Consider the following 16,939-nt stretch of genomic DNA (forward strand, 5'->3'; position numbering starts at 1 on the left):
GTGTGCGCCCGCCCAACATATGTACATATTTAATTAAGTATTATAAATATATTTGCCAGAGGTTTATTTATACATACATATACGTTATGTTTATGTTCTGAAATAATGACTTTTATAATTAATTCGCAAGTGCATTTCCTCCTGTCATTTGAATCATAAATGATGCCACAAAGTGACACTCATATGCAGATATGGGGGTGGCACTTTGCCATAGAAAGTGCGGATCAAGGGGGTTTACTCAAAGTTATGTGCTTAAGTACCGAAACTAGGGGAATAATAAATAGTATTTTTAACAAGATTTTAAGGTATAGCTTATTTTACTAATAGAGTGATAACAATATAATATTTACTAGTTTTTAGAGAATAATTTCAGAAAACTCATTGTTCTCACAGATAGACCCAAAGCTTTTCAGCTTCGAAGCTTCATTACTATTTGAAAATACTGTGAAACAAATGTTTTATTTTAGTTTGCCCAAGTAGCCCACCAGCAATCAAAACAAGTGCTACAGCATAATGATTTTCCAAGTAATACAAGCCTAAAAATAGGCAATCTTATTCAAATATTTCAAAAACTGTTTCGAAAACAGTTATGTTTCAACATGCAGACAACAGGATAAATCTAAAGGATAAATAATGTAATAAATAAATAATGTAAATCGATTAGCCTAAAAACACCTAATGATAACCAACATTTTCCCGGGGAAGGAAAATGCAAGCGATCGATGCGAAAAGGCCCACCAGGGCGTATGTGGATATAGCCTGAATTTTGGAAGTATCCATCAAAACTTGAGCCACAAAGGGTGTCAACATGGCCCCGAGTCTGGCCAGAACGGAGCAACCGGAAACTCCAACCGATCTCAAGCCAGCTGGATATATTTCTGGGGTGTACACATAAATAGCTTGAAATATTCCCGATATGGTTCCTCGAGCAATGAAAAGAGTAAGGGATGTTGCAAAGCGACTGTGGAGAAAATAATAAATATATAAAGAACATGAATAAAATTGATGGAAATTACCTGGTAACAGACATCAACACTAATGTACATAAAACCAGAGCCAAGTACTGCAGGACTATGGTTTTCTTTTTGCCAAATAGCTTTATGACCTTGATGGTAATCAATATGCCCGGAAACTCCGATAATGTGATCCACAGCAAGTCCATAAAGTCCGATGTCATGAAGGTAACGCACTCGTTAGGATTATTCTCCTTATTTCTGGCCACCAGGAGTTCCGTGGTTACCAGAACCAATCCGTAATAGCAAAAAGCCGAAGCGAGCCATATAAACCACAATAGAAGAGTGGTTCTGTACAAGTTTGGACTTAAAAGTGACCGGAAACTCTCTGTAGAGCTAGGTTCTTCGTCAGAAATCAAGCGACCAATGAGCATATGCCTCTTATTATTATGGGCAATCTAAAAAATATGGAAATTTAAAATATAAAACAATATTTAAATATTAATTTGTTTACGAACCTGTTCGAGTACTTTAATAGCCTTATCGTGATTACCATTGTAGGAGTAATAACGAGCAGATTCGCTGAGCCACTAAAAACATTAAATATATTAGATTTGGATTAAAATATTTCTATTCTTGTTTATAAATATTATTACCGGGGAAAGAAGAGTGAATATCAATAAGGGCGTGGCTGAGAGTCCCAGAAGTCCACGCCAACCATAATATGGATACACAACCAGGGCCAAAACAACCTCGAAACAGGCTCCCAGAGCCCAGAAACACTTTAAGAAGAGGATATTTAGTTTATAATTAATAATACTTCGAAATTTCTTCAAGATACTCACATCCATTAGGACCACGCACTTTCCTTTATGTTTGGTTGGCAGAAACTCCGCATAAAGAGTCACACTAGAAAATTTTTTAATAAACATATAGAATCTAAAGAGATTTTTCGTACTCCCATACTTACGATTGAGGAACACAGCCTATTGCAAAACCCACTAAGCCCCTCAGGGTCAAAAGCCAGGCATAACTGGGAGCCACTGAGCTAAGAATACTATATAAAACTAGCAATACTCCAAACAAAGTAAGGGCCTACAAAAAATATAAGCAATATAATTAGAAACTATAAGTTTTTCGATTAAAAATTCTTACGGATTTGCGACCATATCTGTTACTTAGTTGCGTCCAAAAACTGGAACTGAGCATCATGCCCAAAAACACTATTGTGGTGACTGAAGCCTGCTGGAATTTTGTGACATTCCACTCACAAAACAATGCTGGCCCTAGAATACTCAAGATGGCCATTTCCATGGAGTCGGACATCCAGCAAAGTCCCACCAAGAGGGATAACTTGACGTGAAACCAGCCAAACCCAAAGGCATTGATCGCCTGCTGGACAGTATAAGTATCTATAAAAAAGAGTTTATAATTATTTAAATTTTAAAAGTCTGTTTTTACTCACCATCTGGATTTATGGATACAGTCTTTAGCTCTAGAGTGGAGGAGTGAACCTCCCTTTGGGCGTAGTTTCCAGATGACGGCACCGCCACAGTCTCGTTATTAAGGTAATACATTTCGCCAGTAGCCTAGAAGAGAAAAACAAGAAAGTTAATTGTTCCGCAAAGAGCATTAACCTGCCCCTCCCCAAGATTGTTAAAATGAAAAGAATTTGGTTTTAATACCTTGTCTGTTACATTAAACACATATAAACTCGAAATGTTTACGATAAAATGCTCAATTTGACTTTTTTTAATGACTTTAAATCAAAACCAGATGCAGACACTTTTTAAACTTAGATTTATGGATTCTTTTTTATATTTAACAAACATTTGTCTATTGATTTGGCTCATAAACTATTCAACTTGCTCGTAAAATTGGTTATTTTTAATGAATGTTTATATTTTAAATTATTGCTAAAAATCACAACTTTCTTGAGCACTTTCTTTTCCAAATAAGACTCCGAGAATCAGTTGTAATGTAAACAACTCACGTAGACATCCAAAGAACTCTCACAACTTGGTTAAAAGGTAACGATCATCTCACGTCCAAGAAAGGTTTGCTACCGTTATCGATCGATAACGATAAATGATATGGCGACATTTTCAAATTTCCCACCACAGGTAAGAATTGAACAACCGAATAGGCTTTTATGTTTCACTCTCTTGTCGAATGTTTAAACTTATTATAAAGTTTATTACATAAGTTCTGATATCCCAATAAACACATGTTCTTATAGTTTAATAATCAGAGTTTGCCTATAATATTAAAATGGACAGAGATTCGTGCCAAAATTTTTCATTGGACTCGACGAGCAGTTCGCAATTGGCGCTCCCGCCAACTTGTATACCCAGGCGGAAGAAGGAGGAGGTTGATGAAAAGTCCGCCGAGGAGACCAGTCCACATTGTTCCAACATAATCACATCTTCGTCATCGTCCTCCACTACCACCATATCGATTGGAGCCTTTGATTCGCAATGCAACCTCCAAAAGTCAACGGTGCCCGAGGCCCCAAATATTGGCTACGAGCTGAACGTGGCCAAGTCGATAATGCAGCAATACAGCACCCTAAGTGGGGATAATTTGTGAGTAATAGTTTGGTCCTTCTTTTGTTCCTTTAATGATATGATTTTCTCTAAAAGATTTGATCACTTGAGTGATATTATTAAGCGTGTCATTGATGAGCGTCCTCCCAACGTAATTGATTTCTTCGAGGAGTTCAGTAGGAATGTGCGGGAACAGAAATTTCATTTGCCGGAACGCTTCCCGCCAAACGGGGTCTTTGACGAAGTTCGTACCTTCCGGGTGGCCAAGAGAATCCTTCAGTCAATGAAGGTTTGTACCTTTCAAATACCTCAAATGTATATCTACTTAAGCATATTTCTTCCCTGACCAGTTGCCGTACAGTATTGAGGGAGATGAACTGGGTGCAGGCGAGGATATGTCCGGGGAGGATACAAAAACCAATGACGAAGAGTTAAGGCTGGTTTTAGATGATTCGATGCGCTTGTTTGTCACCTTCAATGAACGTGTCCAGCAGCTCCAATTCTATTGGAATCAATGCGGGTTCAGCATAAGTAACGATGACATCTTTCAGTTGGCCAGTGCCATGAACAGGCTGCAGACTCATTCCTCCATACTGCAGTGTCGGTTTTGGGGATGCATCAATGGACTCAAGGCCTCCTACTACATTGTAGAAGCTTCCTTGACCCGGGAGGAGATAGCCTCTAGGTTGGTGATGATGCAGGAGGAGTTGAAGGAGAAACAACTGCCTTTAAAGATGCGAAAGATCAGCGAGGAGAAGCCATTGCCGGCCCACATTGGTCCCGAACTGACCCCCGGAATATATGGCTGGGAGGACTATCCGCTCGAAGAGCTGGATAACATGAAACCAAAAGCCGTGGCTGTTCCCTTGGTCGAGGAGATTGAGTTCTATGACATTCCTCCAGAGTTGATCGGTCTGGGCTGTAACCGGTACTCATATTTTGTGGTCAACAACTTATATGATGATTGGATCGAACTTCCAATAGTAACTCCCCGGCAAATAGTTGTTTCCCGGCAGATCAAGAAGTTCCTTACCGGTGACCTAGAGGCGGATGTCATATCGTATCCATGCTTCCCGGGAAAAGAGAAGCATTACCTGCGGGCCATGATAGGTCGCATTACGGCTGGAACTTATATTGCGCCCATGGGCTACTACAGGCGGATGACCAAAAAGGAGCAGCGAATGTTCGCTGGGGATGAGATGGATGAGGGCGAAGAGGAGGAAGAGGAGGAGGAGGAAGAAGAGGTCAACGAGGGAGAGGAGGAACCGATCGAAGGTAAGCCACATTTTTAATATTCTTTGATATTTGAAGTAAACCAATCCAATTATTAGACAATGATGTTATGCTGTTGAAAAACGAGAAATACGAACCAGAACCATTGGGTTCTCTGTCCACCCCAGTGGCCTGGGTTCACGTACGCTCCAATATACTCAATCAAGGACGAGTTGTGTGGTATGATGAAGAAAAGGCCCAGAAGGAACGGGAGAAGGCATTGGCCATGTGGCTGAAGATGCAGATGATGGACGAGATGGAAGAGGAGGCGGAGGATGAAGAGGAGGAAGAAGGCGAGGAGGAGGGTGAGGAGGAGGGCATGATTGAAGGCTTCAACCAGCCAGAAGTAGGCCCTAGTATCCTGTCGTCCTGCGCGAACGATATGAGCCCAGAAGTTCCAGTGCCATGGCTCGTCCGGCTAACAAGCAAGTATACAAACCAAAAGGAGCGAATGCTGGTCATGCAGTCCAATGTCTGGCCGGGAGCCTACACCTTTATTTTCGAATCCACCTGCGAATCGATCTACTTGGGCTGGGGCCACAAGTACTATGCCCGCAACATACCCTTCAAGCACTTGCCCCCTGTGCAGGAGGAGTACCCACACGATCGCGAGGACTTCATCGAGGCCAGTGATCCGACCGTTGAGGAAGAGGCTGCCTATCGGGCCTGGCTCCTCCGGAAGGAGCAGAAGGCTGCCTACGTGGCGGAAGACTTGGAAGATTACGACGACGAAGAATTCAACGATCAGTACGACGATGACTAGACAACTTGTTATTAAATTTTGTGTTTATGTTTACATTCAGTGTTTGAGAAAATATACTTAAAAGCAACTACTTTTTGTGAGCTTTAGTTTGATTTTATTATTTGGAAATAAAATACATATCGTCGTGTTTCTAAAGTGAATAATATTGGCTTAAAACTTATTTCACAATCTTATGTACAATTACTTTGTCTAAAACGGACTTTAAGAGTAAACTTAACTGAAATCACACGTGCACATCTTCATTCTATTTGTCATTATTAAATAGCTCTTTGAACCTTATGTACATAGCAGCTGTCGTGTGTTAAATGTTATATTTAGTAATCGTTGGCTGTGACTTTGACACATGGCACCCCCGAGGGCCTAATGTCTATATACGAAATAGATCAAATTTGGTAATACAACAGGCATCGTAGAATAAAAAAAAACAAGAGCTGTCTACAGTTTCAAAGCTTCCTGTAGAGTTTCTGTGGCATTTGCAGGCGGCTTTTTAAATTCCTGATTAGAGGCAATCACTTCAGACTGTAATTAACGATAAAGTTTGTTTTTGTTTTTAAAAGATTACTTTGAATTAATTATGTGCAAATATTTACCTTGGGGATTACTGAACTATCTTCACCTTTGGGCGCTATTTTCGGACCCATGCTCTGAATGCAAAAGTTCTTTAGCTGATCCATCGAGGCGGCAAGCATATTATTCTTGCTGTTTGTAAGCGTTATCTGAATTTCATAAATAATATTTAATCATTCGGTTCTGATAATGATAGCACCATTAGATTACCTCTTTTTCAATTTTATCTAACGATTCATCAAAGCTGGTTACTTTTTGTTTGTATTCCGGCCAACTGTTACTTATAGTTGCCACATGGGATGTTATGTTCTCTGAGCGATCCAGCAAGTCGTCTATTTTAGTCTGAAAAATATATAATACGGATCAGAAATAATAGCGTCACATAGTATAATCTTCTCTTACTTTATGGAGGGATAGTTCTTCACCAAGAATTTTCGTTGTTTGACTTAAAGTATTGTTAACGTCTTTAAGATCGTTTCTTAATATTTTAAAAGACTCAATGGTGGTTTTGTTAAGCGCGGCAATATCTTCCGATAAGTTAGCAGGTAAAGCGTTTGCTTGTAGCGTTGGTAATTGCGATAGATTGACCTAAAATACGTGAGTATTGTCAATGATTAGTAAAGATTTATTTCTCAATCGCTTATCTCACCTTCAGGGCTTCCGTTTCGGCCTGAAGTGCCTTCTGGACTTCGATGTACTTGTTGTAGTGCTCCTTAATTGCTTCTATGTCGGTGGCAACAGCTTCAATCTTGGCACCAAAGTCTGCCACCAGTTTCTCGTCCTTGCCGTGGTTTCTTTGGGCCGCCACCACGGCCTCGAGACTGCTGAAGTTATTTCGCAAGCTCTCCACGGTTTTCTGGAGGTCGTTGATTTCCGAAATAACTGCAGTTTGATTTTTCAAAAGGAATGACGAAGTCTCATGCCATTTTTGGAGGGTGTCCGGAAAGTTTTTGCTCATGGCCGATACTGAAAGTGTTATATAACTTAGGGATGTCCTCAAATCCTTAAAGTAAATGTGCCTTACCCTCTTCGATTTTCTGACGATAATCGGAAAGTTGCTGGCGCAGATCGAAGTAGAGCCAATATAAGATGGTCACTGTTAGAATGCCTATGACGCCCAATAGGACGGGTCCGCACATGCGGAAATAGGCTATTTTCCTGTGACTCCGACGACTGGATCCAGCGACATTCGTCTGAAATAAAAATCAATGTGCGTGCTAATACTCTTTGTTCCGGAATTGCTACATCATTATTATCTATAATTGGTTTCTATAACTGCTCGTTAGCCAGGAAAGTTCATTCCATTCATACATACATACATACATCAGATACAAATACAAATAGGTACAACCTTGTACTTGATCATATAATATATAAAAGTATGTGCTTCTGTATTACCCATGCGTAATCCTCAGGGTCATCCGTGGACACCGACAGCAACTTGTCCTGGGAATGTGTGGCTCCTCCGGCGCCAGTTCGTCTGGTGCCTCTTTTGGAAGAGGATTGAGCTATCAGGGCGTCCAGCTCCCTTCGTTTTTTCATTTTCTTGCCCCCAGCCCGCAAGGGAACTTCAATGCGATGATGGCAGTCCATTGTTTCGAATGCAATGACACTCTGGGTCTCCAATGGAATTCGGCAGCTGAATACTTTCACGTTCTTGACAGGCACGGATTTTTACATCTTCTCAGCGTAAATCCGTTTGCAATTCTGGAACAACCATAACATGTACTTATACTGATAAAGATAAAACTTCTGCGCATGATTAGGTTTATGTACATTTCTAAGATTAAGATACTTTTATCGATACTTATCGAAGGATTGTTGGTATTTTTCGCAGTCCCTTTTTTACTTACCTTCTTTTCCACAGATAGCGCTGAAGTTAATTATTAACAAATATTAAACAATTTTATAACGTAAGAAGAATAAGCTTTTATTTTTTACCCATAAACTGAATTTTATTTAAAATAATACCAAACGTTTCTGGCAGCACGGTTCAACGCTTTTTTAGAGTGTCTGGCAGCACTGTTCAAAGCGTTGTTTTCGTATGTGGGTGCTTTCGTATGTGGGTCATTGATTTTTACTTGCTCGCTTTATCGATCTAGTTTAATTAAGTTAAAAATGTTTAGTGCGCTCATGATCGGCTGCTCAGAGTTTCCGTTTAGTGTGTTCTAACATAGGCTATAGCCGAAGGATATAAGTTCGTTGGTGGTCCGTTACGGTGGTTCAAAAATGGCAAAATACAGCTTCAAAACAATTAGCCAAAAACACAAAACTTTTCCGGCGGACCTGAATATGTACGGAATGAAGTGCAAATCGCAGCTGTTGGAGGATCAGGAGAATGTCACCCTGATCATCAATCGACGGAACTCAATTCAACGGAAGCCGAAGAGCTGGACGTGGACCCTGCTGCGGTGCAGGTGGCAGAAAAAGCTAGTACTTTTGTTGATATTTATCTGTATGTGTGTTTTAATTGTTTTCGCCAATACGCATTTGCTGGTTCGAGGCAACATACTGTCGGCGTTCCTTTCCAGCCGACTGAACAAGCTGTCCCATCCCGAGAAGCAGGAGTCTAAGTACTCGGATGTCCAACAGACCACTGCCGCTGTTCCGCCCGTCCTGAAGCCCACCCACTACCTGCTGAACTACTCGTCCAATCAACAGGAGCTGGGAGCACATCTGAACGGGCTATCCTCGGACTACAACATCTTTGTCATCTATACCCGGGAAAACTATCATCTGAACCTGAAGTTCGACTTATTTGCACACAGCTTGCTTAAACACACCAGTGCCCAGCTGCACTTGCATATTATCACGGACAACGAGAGCCAAGTTTCTGTCATGGAGATTCTGCAGCGACAGGTGCGGCGGTTCAGGAGAACAGTGATATATACGATTTACGACGTCAAAGTCTGCTCTAGCATAATCCAGGATATAGCCGCTCGACTGTCTCCGTACTTTAGCTCAACGCCCAACTCGTATTATAGTGACTCCCTGTTTTTCCTGTCCCTTGGATTGCACAGAATCGCCGATAGAAGCTTAAATAGAGCCATTTTGCTTGATTGTGATATAGTCTTCCGTTCAGATGTCCGGCTGCTGTTTAATGAGTTTGATAACTTTCTGCCACACCAGCTATACGGCTTGGCCCCAGAACTAACTCCCGTGTACCGCCATATATTGTATCGTTATCGCGTTCGCTATCCGAAGACCAGTTTCGGTAACCCCTACTATCCAATGAACAACGAAGCTGGAAATCAGCATAGCCACATCCACCACGGCTATCCGGGGCTCAACTCGGGCGTGGTCCTACTGCTCCTGAATCGCATCCGAAACTCGAAGGCCTATCTGGAAAAGTTGACGCACACGGAGGTGCACTCCCTGGTCGCAAAGTACTCCTTCAAGGGCCACTTGGGGGACCAGGACTTCTTCACCCTACTCGGCTACGAGTACCCCAACTTGATATACAGACTAGACTGCATTTGGAACAGACAGCTGTGCACTTGGTGGAAGGATCACGGCTACAGCGACATATTTGATGCATATTTCCGGTGCGAAGGCAATATTAAAATGTACCACGGCAATTGTAATACACGCATTCCCGAATAATTAAATAAAATTGTTATAGTACTATTAGAATGAGTTGGATTTGTTTTTATAACGAAATTAAAGGTAAATTCAGGTAAATCTAATATTTCACATACGAAATGAAAAAGTAACTGTTTTTCAGAAGTACCTAAATTTAAATTTTAAAATTGTGCTATCGATAGTTTCCGAGTAAAAAAGGCCAGGGCTGCCAACTATCGATATAGAACAGAGCCGGTCAACTAAACTTGAAAATAATATAAATTACTGTATTAATAATAACATAAAATATCTCTTATCTAAATATATATATCTTAATTATGCCAAGATCTACAGAATCCTTTTAAATTAATTATATTTCCAGTTCTAAAGATTAAAAAAAAGCCAACTGTCAGGGCTGGTGCCAGAACTGTTGACAGCACTGTCAGGGCTGCATCGTCAATTATTATCTTATCTCTTTAACCTTCATTTTGCTTAGGCTATGAATTAGGACTTAAGAAATAGTTCAGCATAAACAATAAACCATGGCGCCGACCGCAGCAGTACCAGTGGAGCGATATGAACCAGAGAGGATTGGCATCAACGCCATTCTACTGGGCCCGCCGGGTTCCGGCAAAGGAACGCAGGTGGGTGTCGCAAGTTACATAATGTGTTTTGTGATATGGACGCTACATGCACTAAAAATAAATACAACGTGTGCTCAAAGTGCAGGCCTACAAATCTACATACTTTCAAACATTGTTATTTCTCAAATAAATTGGCTGTTGCATAAGTTTGTGTGGCACACATCCACATATTTATTTGCCCACTCACATGGTACATATGTACAAGCCTATGTAGACATGTGGCACGGCCGAGATATCAAATGTGGCACGTCCAAAAATCTGCCGACCATGAAATGCTGCACATAAAATAGGTAGTGGTGCGATAGATTAAATAATTTTGGTATTTAAGACCTACTCGGACTTTCATCGCTGAAAAATGCATCTTATCTATCCGTTGCCAACCAATTTGATAGCGCTGATTACTAAATTTTTATCAATGTTTTTAATTACGCCAATTTTAGGCTCCCCTGCTGAAGGAGAAGTTCTGCGTCTGCCACTTATCTACGGGCGATATGCTGCGGGCGGAAATCTCGTCCGGTTCCAAGCTGGGAGCAGAGCTGAAAAAGGTCATGGATGCCGGCAAGCTCGTGTCCGACGACCTTGTCGTGGACATGATCGACTCTAACTTGGATAAGCCCGAGTGCAAGAACGGATTCCTGTTGGACGGATTCCCAAGGACTGTCGTTCAAGCTGAAAAGGTAATTTCCTTTTATTCTCCAAACTTCTCCTTTGAAATTGAATGACTGTTTTTGAATTTTTGCAGCTCGACACATTGCTGGACAAGAGGAAAGCCAATCTGGATGCTGTTATTGAGTTTGCCATCGACGACAGTCTTTTGGTGCGGCGAATCACTGGCCGTTTGATTCATCAAGCTAGCGGGCGCTCGTATCATGAGGAATTTGCCCCTCCCAAGAAGCCAATGACCGATGATGTGAGTAGTTTAAGAAATCCTTTAAAAAACTTAAAGCATTATAGACTAAACTGTTCTCAGGTTACCGGTGAACCTCTGATGCGACGAAGCGATGACAACGCCGAAGCTTTGAAGAAGAGACTCGAAGCATATCACAAGCAAACCAGGCCCCTGGTTGACTACTATGGACTGAGGGGATTGCACTTCAAGGTTGATGCCGCCAAAAAGTCCAGCGACGTCTTTTCCACAATCGACACAATATTCCAACGCCAACGTCCCGCCAAGATTCAATTATGAGTCGTTTCTCCGCAATGATCAAGTACTGAAACTACTGCCTCCTGACAAATTACTTTGAGACACACAAACAACGTTTAAGCGTAAAGTTAAAAGTTGCATCTAGAAATCCTTAATAGACAAAAATGATTATTATTTAAAAAGGTCCACAGGTTTACATACTTTCCTTGTACAGATTTCTAAAATGTATAAGTGTTTGTTACTCTTTACATTTCACTATTTGTAACTACAATAAACTAAATGAATAACAAAATATTAAGATTCCGGAAATGTTTCAATTCCAGGTGCTTGGCTTACATTGTAAGACTACACAAAAAGTGTTTTAAGTCTGGCAGTTAAAGCATACAGTTTTGCTTTGTTTTCCTTAGTTAGTTAGTATTCTTGGAGACGTACTAACTGAATTCTAATAAATCCCATTAAATGACTATTTGAATAGATTGTTCCGGGAATTTGAAAAGCAATTTAAGAGAATCTACCTACTGAAGGGCCTTTTTTGCACACCTCAAGTGAAATGAATGGATGCTAATGGAAATCGTTAACGAGATCGTTAAATATTATCGTTAAATTAGTTTTTTATTAGATTTAGCCGTAAATAGTACCTGCAAAGTACACAGAGCCAAGCTTTCGATCATCGTTGAGTACACAGACGTCAACCTCCTTAATGTTAATGTCAAATTAAGTGAGTATAACTATCGCTACATATTATATAAATTTATAACGACGATTGACTAATCACTGGGTTGACTTTTCAGCAATAACGATTTGTGCTTCAAAGTCTAAAGTGTGTGCAATCCCATATGGAGCCCGCCTTGTGGTGCTGTGAGGTGAGCTGAGGTGCTGTGCTGTGCTGTGTGTTGGTGGCAGCCTTAATACAAGCTTACAATCGATGTATGTATTACACTTGAAGTTCAATCGTGAGGTAGCCCCGGTATAAAAGCCAACTTCATAGAAAGATTTCTCAGTTAGTTCCAGCAGCTGCACCGCTTCACATACAGTCCGTCGTTACCTTCGTCGAGTCGTCTAAAGTCGAGCTCCATTGTAAGCCAGCCCGCCCTCATTGATAATATTTTTGGTGATTAGGTGTTTGGCGATCAGGTGTCTCCGACGCATTCATAGGCTAATAGGACTAGACCCGCAACCTGTTTTTCTAGTGTGTAAACAGTGACATCTTTTTACTAGTTCGGTAGTCGGATAGAGGTGTTTATCTGAATCTGCTGACTGATCTTCGTATCTGATACGCATGCAAAGTGGCGTTTTAAAAAGCGTCAAATTTGCATAAACACGCATACATGACTAGTGTAAATGATAGACTAATTTGGCGAATGCAGTCGCACTCGGATACATTTGTATCTGTTGGTCGTTGTGGTGATCTGAAAACATTTCCATTGACATCGTCCATTAAAAATTCCCCGACTAGGTTAGACGTCAAACAGGTTCCCAGCCAATAGACCTACTTATCCACTCCTCTATTTGCGAATGTGACCAGAAAAATAGTGCTGATTAATGATAATATTGTCAACATACATATCTCTAATGAATACACCTTTATTCCGACCGCAGAACGCCAACAACATGAAGATGATATTTGCTCTTCTCGTCCTGGGAGTGGCCCTGGTTGCCGCCGAGGAGAAGTACACCACAAAGTACGATAATATCGATGTGGATGAGATCCTCAAGTCCGATCGCCTGTTCACAAACTACTTCAAGTGCCTCATCGACGCCGGCAAGTGCACTCCGGAGGGCCGAGAGCTGAAGAAGTCCCTGCCGGACGCCCTGAAGACCGAGTGCAGCAAGTGCAGCGAGAAGCAGCGCGAGAACACCGACAAGGTTATTCGTTTCATCATCGACAACAAGCCTGAGGAGTGGAAGCAGCTGCAGGCCAAGTTTGATCCCGAGGACATCTACGTCAAGCGCTACCGTTCCCAGGCTGCTGAGCGCGGAATCAAGGTTTAATTCCTCATTCCAATTCCAAATTGTTGTTAATCATCGTTAATTAGGTTTATCTGTTTACCAAAATTGTATGCTACGATCGTGCGCCGAATAAAGAGATTTGTTTTGTACAAAATAAACATGGGCTTTTAATTGTTCGCTAAATGGGCCAATTAAGATGAAACTAGAGTTTATATAAACTACGAACACTGACTAATGTACTTAACCCATGATCTATTTAATCGAAGGCAATTATAGTCTCGACAACTTAGTCATAAGATTGCGTCAAGACTTTAATTTATAGTTACGGTCGTCAGTTCGATTTGCATTAAAAAAAATAAGTGGAACTTGCCAGCCAGCTACGGTTAGTTAAGAAACGTTGCGTGCTCGTCTGCTTTTGAATTATTACTTATATTAATTCTTAAAAGGGGCAATGAAACGAAACCGGGGGGTCGGCTGATAACTCAACCATGAAATTCCGTCCTTCAAAGACCAAACAATGTATTACAAATTATTATTTTCGTGTCATGGGGAACGCATTTGGCGAAAATTCACATGGTTAGACAAAAGAATATTAAATATTTTATCAGTATTTTTAATTATCTTATGAATGTACAAAGCTTAGTGTAAGAGTGAGGGCAGAAGAAAGGGCTGGGCATTTACGTTAATGTTTCGCCCTGGGCTACGCACGCCTCCAAGTAGTCTATGCGTCGCTCGAGGATCGTGAGCTTTTCGTTTAGTACGGCCAACCGTGATCGACAGGACATATCTGAAAGGATATAAGTGATAACGTTTTTGGAAGTCTTTAACTATCAGGCTTAACTATCAAACATCTTTAAGATCTACATTTATTTTTAAAGTCATCGCCTTGAAGAGGCCGGGTGTAAACATACTCATGCGTATTGGATAAATATGTATGTTTGTTTTTTGCACAAAAGGCTAACCCTGTTAAAGAAAAAGTCGACTCAAACTTAATTCACAGGTAAGTAAATAATGCCAATGACAGTGGAAGATTTGTTAGCAAGCGTTTATTTATTTTATTTTTAATATACATAAGTGTTAATGTGAACAAACACACACATTACTACGTATGAAGAGGTGAGTAAAACTGTTTTCTTACCAAACGAGTTGAGAAAGTCGGTTATTCGCTTTATGCTGGCTGTTATGACCTCGATGTACTCCCTATTCGCCCAGTCCTGGTGGATTTGTTTTTGGATCGCCTCTCTGTGAGCCCCACTCATATTTATTTCTTAAATGTTTATCAGTTTTAATTTTAGTCCAAGTGTGACCGACTATTAAAATTAAGGCGTATCTTCTTTTATATACCAAAAACGCCGCAAGGCAGTATATTTCTTCAGTGTTGCAAAGCACAATCGAAAAACTAAAAAATAAATCGAATTAAATGTAAAATATAATTGGAAAGAACTTTATATACTTTATTGTTAAAATTTTATGGATCTGAAGCCATTGGGAGAATATAAGGGCTCCCCGGTCGCTCGTGTTTAGCTTCAGTAGCCCGACATTTTTAATAGAAAAAATATCGATATATTTATATCTCATTAATCCACAACCGAACAACCCTACCACTCTACAACCCTATAGTCCACTACAGTCAACAACTACTGCATTTTTTCATTTAGTAAACAAAAATGGACTTTATTGACGATTTCATAGAGGAATACAAGTGCAATCCGTGCCTTTGGAAGGCAGACTCTGCTGATTTCAGGAACCGCAGCCGGCGGCAGGAGGCTTACATGAAGCTAATCGAGGTGGCCACTAAGCATGGGGAAATATACAATGTTGAACGAACAAAGCAAAAGATAAACAATCTCCGATGTGCATTTCGTCATCAATTGAGGAAATATAACGAGGTTAAGAAGAAAGGGGAGAAATACGAACCATACTGCCCAAAACGCCGCTACTTTGAGTCATTGATGTTCCTCAAGGACGAGGAGATACCCGATAAGAAGTGCAAGCGCGACGAAAACGCGGGACAACAGCAAAATTGTGCAGAGATCGCTGTTCAACTGATTCAGGCGGAGAATTGCGACGAGTTCTCCGATGCGGAGAGCCTGCCAAAGCCGCCCAACAAAGCCGACAACAGCAAACTGTCGCCGAACAGCAGTGCGAACGAGTTTTGTGCCAATATTTTCGAGGAGACCGCAGCCGCTGACCCCGTTATCAGTATTAAAACCGTGAACGCCAATAATCACACTTCGAGCTCTGGGGCCGCCACTATCAAGGAGGTGGAGATCGTGGTGCCAGCCGACAGCAGGATCATATCCGAGAGGAGAAAATCCCTGCCCGAATCCGCAAAAGGCATTGATGTTGAGCACTGCAAACGCATCATCGCCCAGCCGAAGCAAATACACATAGAAAGTCACAGTCTGCATCAAAACCAAATCCAGGCCCAGAATCCCATCAACCGCAAGCGCTCCTCTTCGGTCTCCTCGCAGGTTTCCGAGGAGAATGATGTACCGGCCGGCAAAATCCGGGCAGACATATCCAACATAGACTTTGAACGATTATTCTCCCTGGCTCTGAAAAGTGCGGACAGCCAGCTGGACGACCACTTTTCAAATTTTGGAAAAATAATTGCTCACAAGCTGCGCTCTATGGATGCCACCCAGGCAATATATGCGGAGAAGATAATCGCCGATGTACTGTACCAGGGACAAATGAAAATGCTCTCCACACTGAGTATACACCAGTTCTTGGGCGTGGATAATTCAGCGGTCTATCTGGAAAGTCATAGTAAATGATGTCCCCCTATGAAATCGTACTTGTAGAGTTTATATTATAATAAGATGTAAAATACATGAATGTGTATAAAGAAGTGGCTATTTTTTCTATGCGTTGGATGTGGGTGGGTATTCTATTGGATAGGTTCATTTAATTTTAGTTTGAAGACCCTCAGAAACAAAAAGACATTATCCACTAAGATGGTGAGACTATTTTATTATTTTCGATGTATGAGAACATTTAATTGCCATGTTTAGGCACTGTCGTACTTTCGTAGGAGCATAGCCCAAACATCCGGATATCTTGTTTGTAAAAAGGTGGTCAGCTTTTGCGCCTTTTGGGCCTGTTGGGGCGAGCAGTTTCTGCATTTTCTGGTTATGACTTCCGGAAGTGCCGCTGAAAGAAATATGTTATTGCATTAATTAGTTTATAAATATATTTATAATTTTTGCATTATTCGAAAAGAAAAAGGAGTTGCTTTTATTTTTATCATACCTTTCAGTTGAAGTCCCAATTGGTCGCACTCGCTCTTGCCAAGAATGCACATAATTTGGCGACTGACCACGACCTGATTGTTCAGCAGCTTATTTATGTTTCTTTCATCGGCTTGGGCATTAGAGGAAATAAGAATGATTAAGAAAATAAAATTAAGGACCAACGAAAGCGCTCGGTTTTTATTTAAAAATAGCATCACTCCTTCTTCAACGCGCGACTGTATAACTGAATGTGGAACAGAAACTGTGTATCTCATGGATATTCGTGCATGCGCAAAGGAGCTT

The 16,939-nt window shown here is 41.0% G+C and overlaps 9 protein-coding genes across 9 annotated transcripts; 5 read left to right on the forward strand and 4 right to left on the reverse strand.

The window, feature by feature from the left end:
- Positions 1-39: 39 nt before the first annotated feature.
- LOC6494900 (synaptic vesicle 2-related protein) lies at positions 40-2,696 on the reverse strand. The gene is made up of 9 exons (XM_001959427.4): positions 2,639-2,696; positions 2,419-2,542; positions 2,109-2,365; positions 1,924-2,048; positions 1,799-1,862; positions 1,610-1,735; positions 1,472-1,543; positions 1,017-1,411; positions 40-961 (listed from the first exon to the last, which is right to left on the reverse strand). Exons 2-9 carry the CDS (start codon positions 2,528-2,530, stop codon positions 676-678), a joined length of 1,437 nt encoding a protein of 478 aa, XP_001959463.1. The 5' UTR covers positions 2,531-2,542; positions 2,639-2,696; the 3' UTR covers positions 40-675.
- A 434-nt stretch (positions 2,697-3,130) lies between these two features.
- On the forward strand, positions 3,131-5,604 carry LOC6495735 (radial spoke head protein 6 homolog A). Its single transcript, XM_001959428.4, has 4 exons — positions 3,131-3,538; positions 3,596-3,788; positions 3,850-4,774; positions 4,831-5,604. Exons 1-4 carry the CDS (start codon positions 3,225-3,227, stop codon positions 5,532-5,534), a joined length of 2,136 nt encoding a protein of 711 aa, XP_001959464.1. The 5' UTR covers positions 3,131-3,224; the 3' UTR covers positions 5,535-5,604.
- A 54-nt stretch (positions 5,605-5,658) lies between these two features.
- On the reverse strand, positions 5,659-7,876 carry LOC6494899. Its single transcript, XM_001959429.4, has 7 exons — positions 7,500-7,876; positions 7,126-7,294; positions 6,751-7,067; positions 6,504-6,689; positions 6,312-6,443; positions 6,125-6,250; positions 5,659-6,053 (listed from the first exon to the last, which is right to left on the reverse strand). Exons 1-7 carry the CDS (start codon positions 7,692-7,694, stop codon positions 5,970-5,972), a joined length of 1,209 nt encoding a protein of 402 aa, XP_001959465.1. The 5' UTR covers positions 7,695-7,876; the 3' UTR covers positions 5,659-5,969.
- Positions 7,877-8,113: 237 nt separating this feature from the next.
- On the forward strand, positions 8,114-9,734 carry LOC6495736 (xyloside xylosyltransferase 1). Its single transcript, XM_001959430.4, has one exon. The coding sequence runs from the start codon at positions 8,331-8,333 to the stop codon at positions 9,702-9,704; it is 1,374 nt and encodes a 457-aa protein (XP_001959466.1). The 5' UTR covers positions 8,114-8,330; the 3' UTR covers positions 9,705-9,734.
- Positions 9,735-10,101: 367 nt separating this feature from the next.
- Positions 10,102-11,744, forward strand: LOC6495737 (adenylate kinase). Its single transcript, XM_001959431.4, has 4 exons — positions 10,102-10,306; positions 10,747-10,983; positions 11,049-11,216; positions 11,277-11,744. Exons 1-4 carry the CDS (start codon positions 10,205-10,207, stop codon positions 11,490-11,492), a joined length of 723 nt encoding a protein of 240 aa, XP_001959467.1. The 5' UTR covers positions 10,102-10,204; the 3' UTR covers positions 11,493-11,744.
- Positions 11,745-12,375: 631 nt separating this feature from the next.
- LOC6495738 (ejaculatory bulb-specific protein 3) lies at positions 12,376-13,558 on the forward strand. Its single transcript, XM_001959432.4, has 2 exons — positions 12,376-12,527; positions 13,050-13,558. Exon 2 carries the CDS (start codon positions 13,062-13,064, stop codon positions 13,440-13,442), a length of 381 nt encoding a protein of 126 aa, XP_001959468.1. The 5' UTR covers positions 12,376-12,527; positions 13,050-13,061; the 3' UTR covers positions 13,443-13,558.
- A 439-nt stretch (positions 13,559-13,997) lies between these two features.
- Positions 13,998-14,729, reverse strand: LOC6494898 (probable protein BRICK1-B). Its single transcript, XM_001959433.4, has 2 exons — positions 14,539-14,729; positions 13,998-14,187 (listed from the first exon to the last, which is right to left on the reverse strand). Exons 1-2 carry the CDS (start codon positions 14,657-14,659, stop codon positions 14,078-14,080), a joined length of 231 nt encoding a protein of 76 aa, XP_001959469.1. The 5' UTR covers positions 14,660-14,729; the 3' UTR covers positions 13,998-14,077.
- Positions 14,730-14,970: 241 nt separating this feature from the next.
- Positions 14,971-16,254, forward strand: LOC6495739. The gene has a single exon (XM_001959434.4). It carries the CDS (start codon positions 15,068-15,070, stop codon positions 16,178-16,180), a length of 1,113 nt encoding a protein of 370 aa, XP_001959470.1. The 5' UTR covers positions 14,971-15,067; the 3' UTR covers positions 16,181-16,254.
- A 102-nt stretch (positions 16,255-16,356) lies between these two features.
- On the reverse strand, positions 16,357-16,911 carry LOC6494897 (allergen Tha p 1). The gene is made up of 2 exons (XM_001959435.4): positions 16,656-16,911; positions 16,357-16,556 (listed from the first exon to the last, which is right to left on the reverse strand). The coding sequence occupies exons 1-2, from the start codon at positions 16,909-16,911 to the stop codon at positions 16,414-16,416; spliced, it is 399 nt and encodes a 132-aa protein (XP_001959471.2). The 3' UTR covers positions 16,357-16,413.
- Between the last annotated feature and the right edge of the window lie 28 nt (positions 16,912-16,939).

This window comes from Drosophila ananassae, chromosome 3L (genome assembly GCF_017639315.1).
Source record: "Drosophila ananassae strain 14024-0371.13 chromosome 3L, ASM1763931v2, whole genome shotgun sequence".
Classification (NCBI taxonomy): domain Eukaryota; kingdom Metazoa; phylum Arthropoda; class Insecta; order Diptera; family Drosophilidae; genus Drosophila; species Drosophila ananassae.

What these genes read in the sequence shown, in the direction of transcription:
- LOC6494899 (XM_001959429.4), bottom strand. Translation starts at nt 7,694, where the DNA reads ATGGACTGCCATCATCGCATTGAAGTTCCCTTGCGGGCTGGGGGCAAG. An exon ending in CCGAAACGGAAGCCCTGAAG is followed by an intron (nt 6,690 to 6,750) that starts GTGAGATAAGCG and finishes CACGTATTTTAG; the next exon opens with GTCAATCTATCGCAATTACC. An exon ending in AAGAACTATCCCTCCATAAA is followed by an intron (nt 6,444 to 6,503) that starts GTAAGAGAAGAT and finishes TATATTTTTCAG; the next exon opens with ACTAAAATAGACGACTTGCT.
- LOC6495737 (XM_001959431.4), top strand. Translation starts at nt 10,205, where the DNA reads ATGGCGCCGACCGCAGCAGTACCAGTGGAGCGATATGAACCAGAGAGG. An exon ending in CTGTCGTTCAAGCTGAAAAG is followed by an intron (nt 10,984 to 11,048) that starts GTAATTTCCTTT and finishes GAATTTTTGCAG; the next exon opens with CTCGACACATTGCTGGACAA. An exon ending in AGAAGCCAATGACCGATGAT is followed by an intron (nt 11,217 to 11,276) that starts GTGAGTAGTTTA and finishes AACTGTTCTCAG; the next exon opens with GTTACCGGTGAACCTCTGAT.
- LOC6494897 (XM_001959435.4), bottom strand. Translation starts at nt 16,911, where the DNA reads ATGAGATACACAGTTTCTGTTCCACATTCAGTTATACAGTCGCGCGTT. An exon ending in ATTGGGACTTCAACTGAAAG is followed by an intron (nt 16,557 to 16,655) that starts GTATGATAAAAA and finishes TATTTCTTTCAG; the next exon opens with CGGCACTTCCGGAAGTCATA.
- LOC6494900 (XM_001959427.4), bottom strand. Translation starts at nt 2,530, where the DNA reads ATGTATTACCTTAATAACGAGACTGTGGCGGTGCCGTCATCTGGAAAC. An exon ending in TGTATCCATAAATCCAGATG is followed by an intron (nt 2,366 to 2,418) that starts GTGAGTAAAAAC and finishes TCTTTTTTATAG; the next exon opens with ATACTTATACTGTCCAGCAG. An exon ending in ACAGATATGGTCGCAAATCC is followed by an intron (nt 2,049 to 2,108) that starts GTAAGAATTTTT and finishes TATTTTTTGTAG; the next exon opens with GCCCTTACTTTGTTTGGAGT.
- LOC6495736 (XM_001959430.4), top strand. Translation starts at nt 8,331, where the DNA reads ATGGCAAAATACAGCTTCAAAACAATTAGCCAAAAACACAAAACTTTT.
- LOC6494898 (XM_001959433.4), bottom strand. Translation starts at nt 14,659, where the DNA reads ATGAGTGGGGCTCACAGAGAGGCGATCCAAAAACAAATCCACCAGGAC. An exon ending in CGACTTTCTCAACTCGTTTG is followed by an intron (nt 14,188 to 14,538) that starts GTAAGAAAACAG and finishes ATATCCTTTCAG; the next exon opens with ATATGTCCTGTCGATCACGG.
- LOC6495735 (XM_001959428.4), top strand. Translation starts at nt 3,225, where the DNA reads ATGGACAGAGATTCGTGCCAAAATTTTTCATTGGACTCGACGAGCAGT. An exon ending in ACCCTAAGTGGGGATAATTT is followed by an intron (nt 3,539 to 3,595) that starts GTGAGTAATAGT and finishes TTTCTCTAAAAG; the next exon opens with ATTTGATCACTTGAGTGATA. An exon ending in GAATCCTTCAGTCAATGAAG is followed by an intron (nt 3,789 to 3,849) that starts GTTTGTACCTTT and finishes TTCCCTGACCAG; the next exon opens with TTGCCGTACAGTATTGAGGG.
- LOC6495738 (XM_001959432.4), top strand. Translation starts at nt 13,062, where the DNA reads ATGAAGATGATATTTGCTCTTCTCGTCCTGGGAGTGGCCCTGGTTGCC.
- LOC6495739 (XM_001959434.4), top strand. Translation starts at nt 15,068, where the DNA reads ATGGACTTTATTGACGATTTCATAGAGGAATACAAGTGCAATCCGTGC.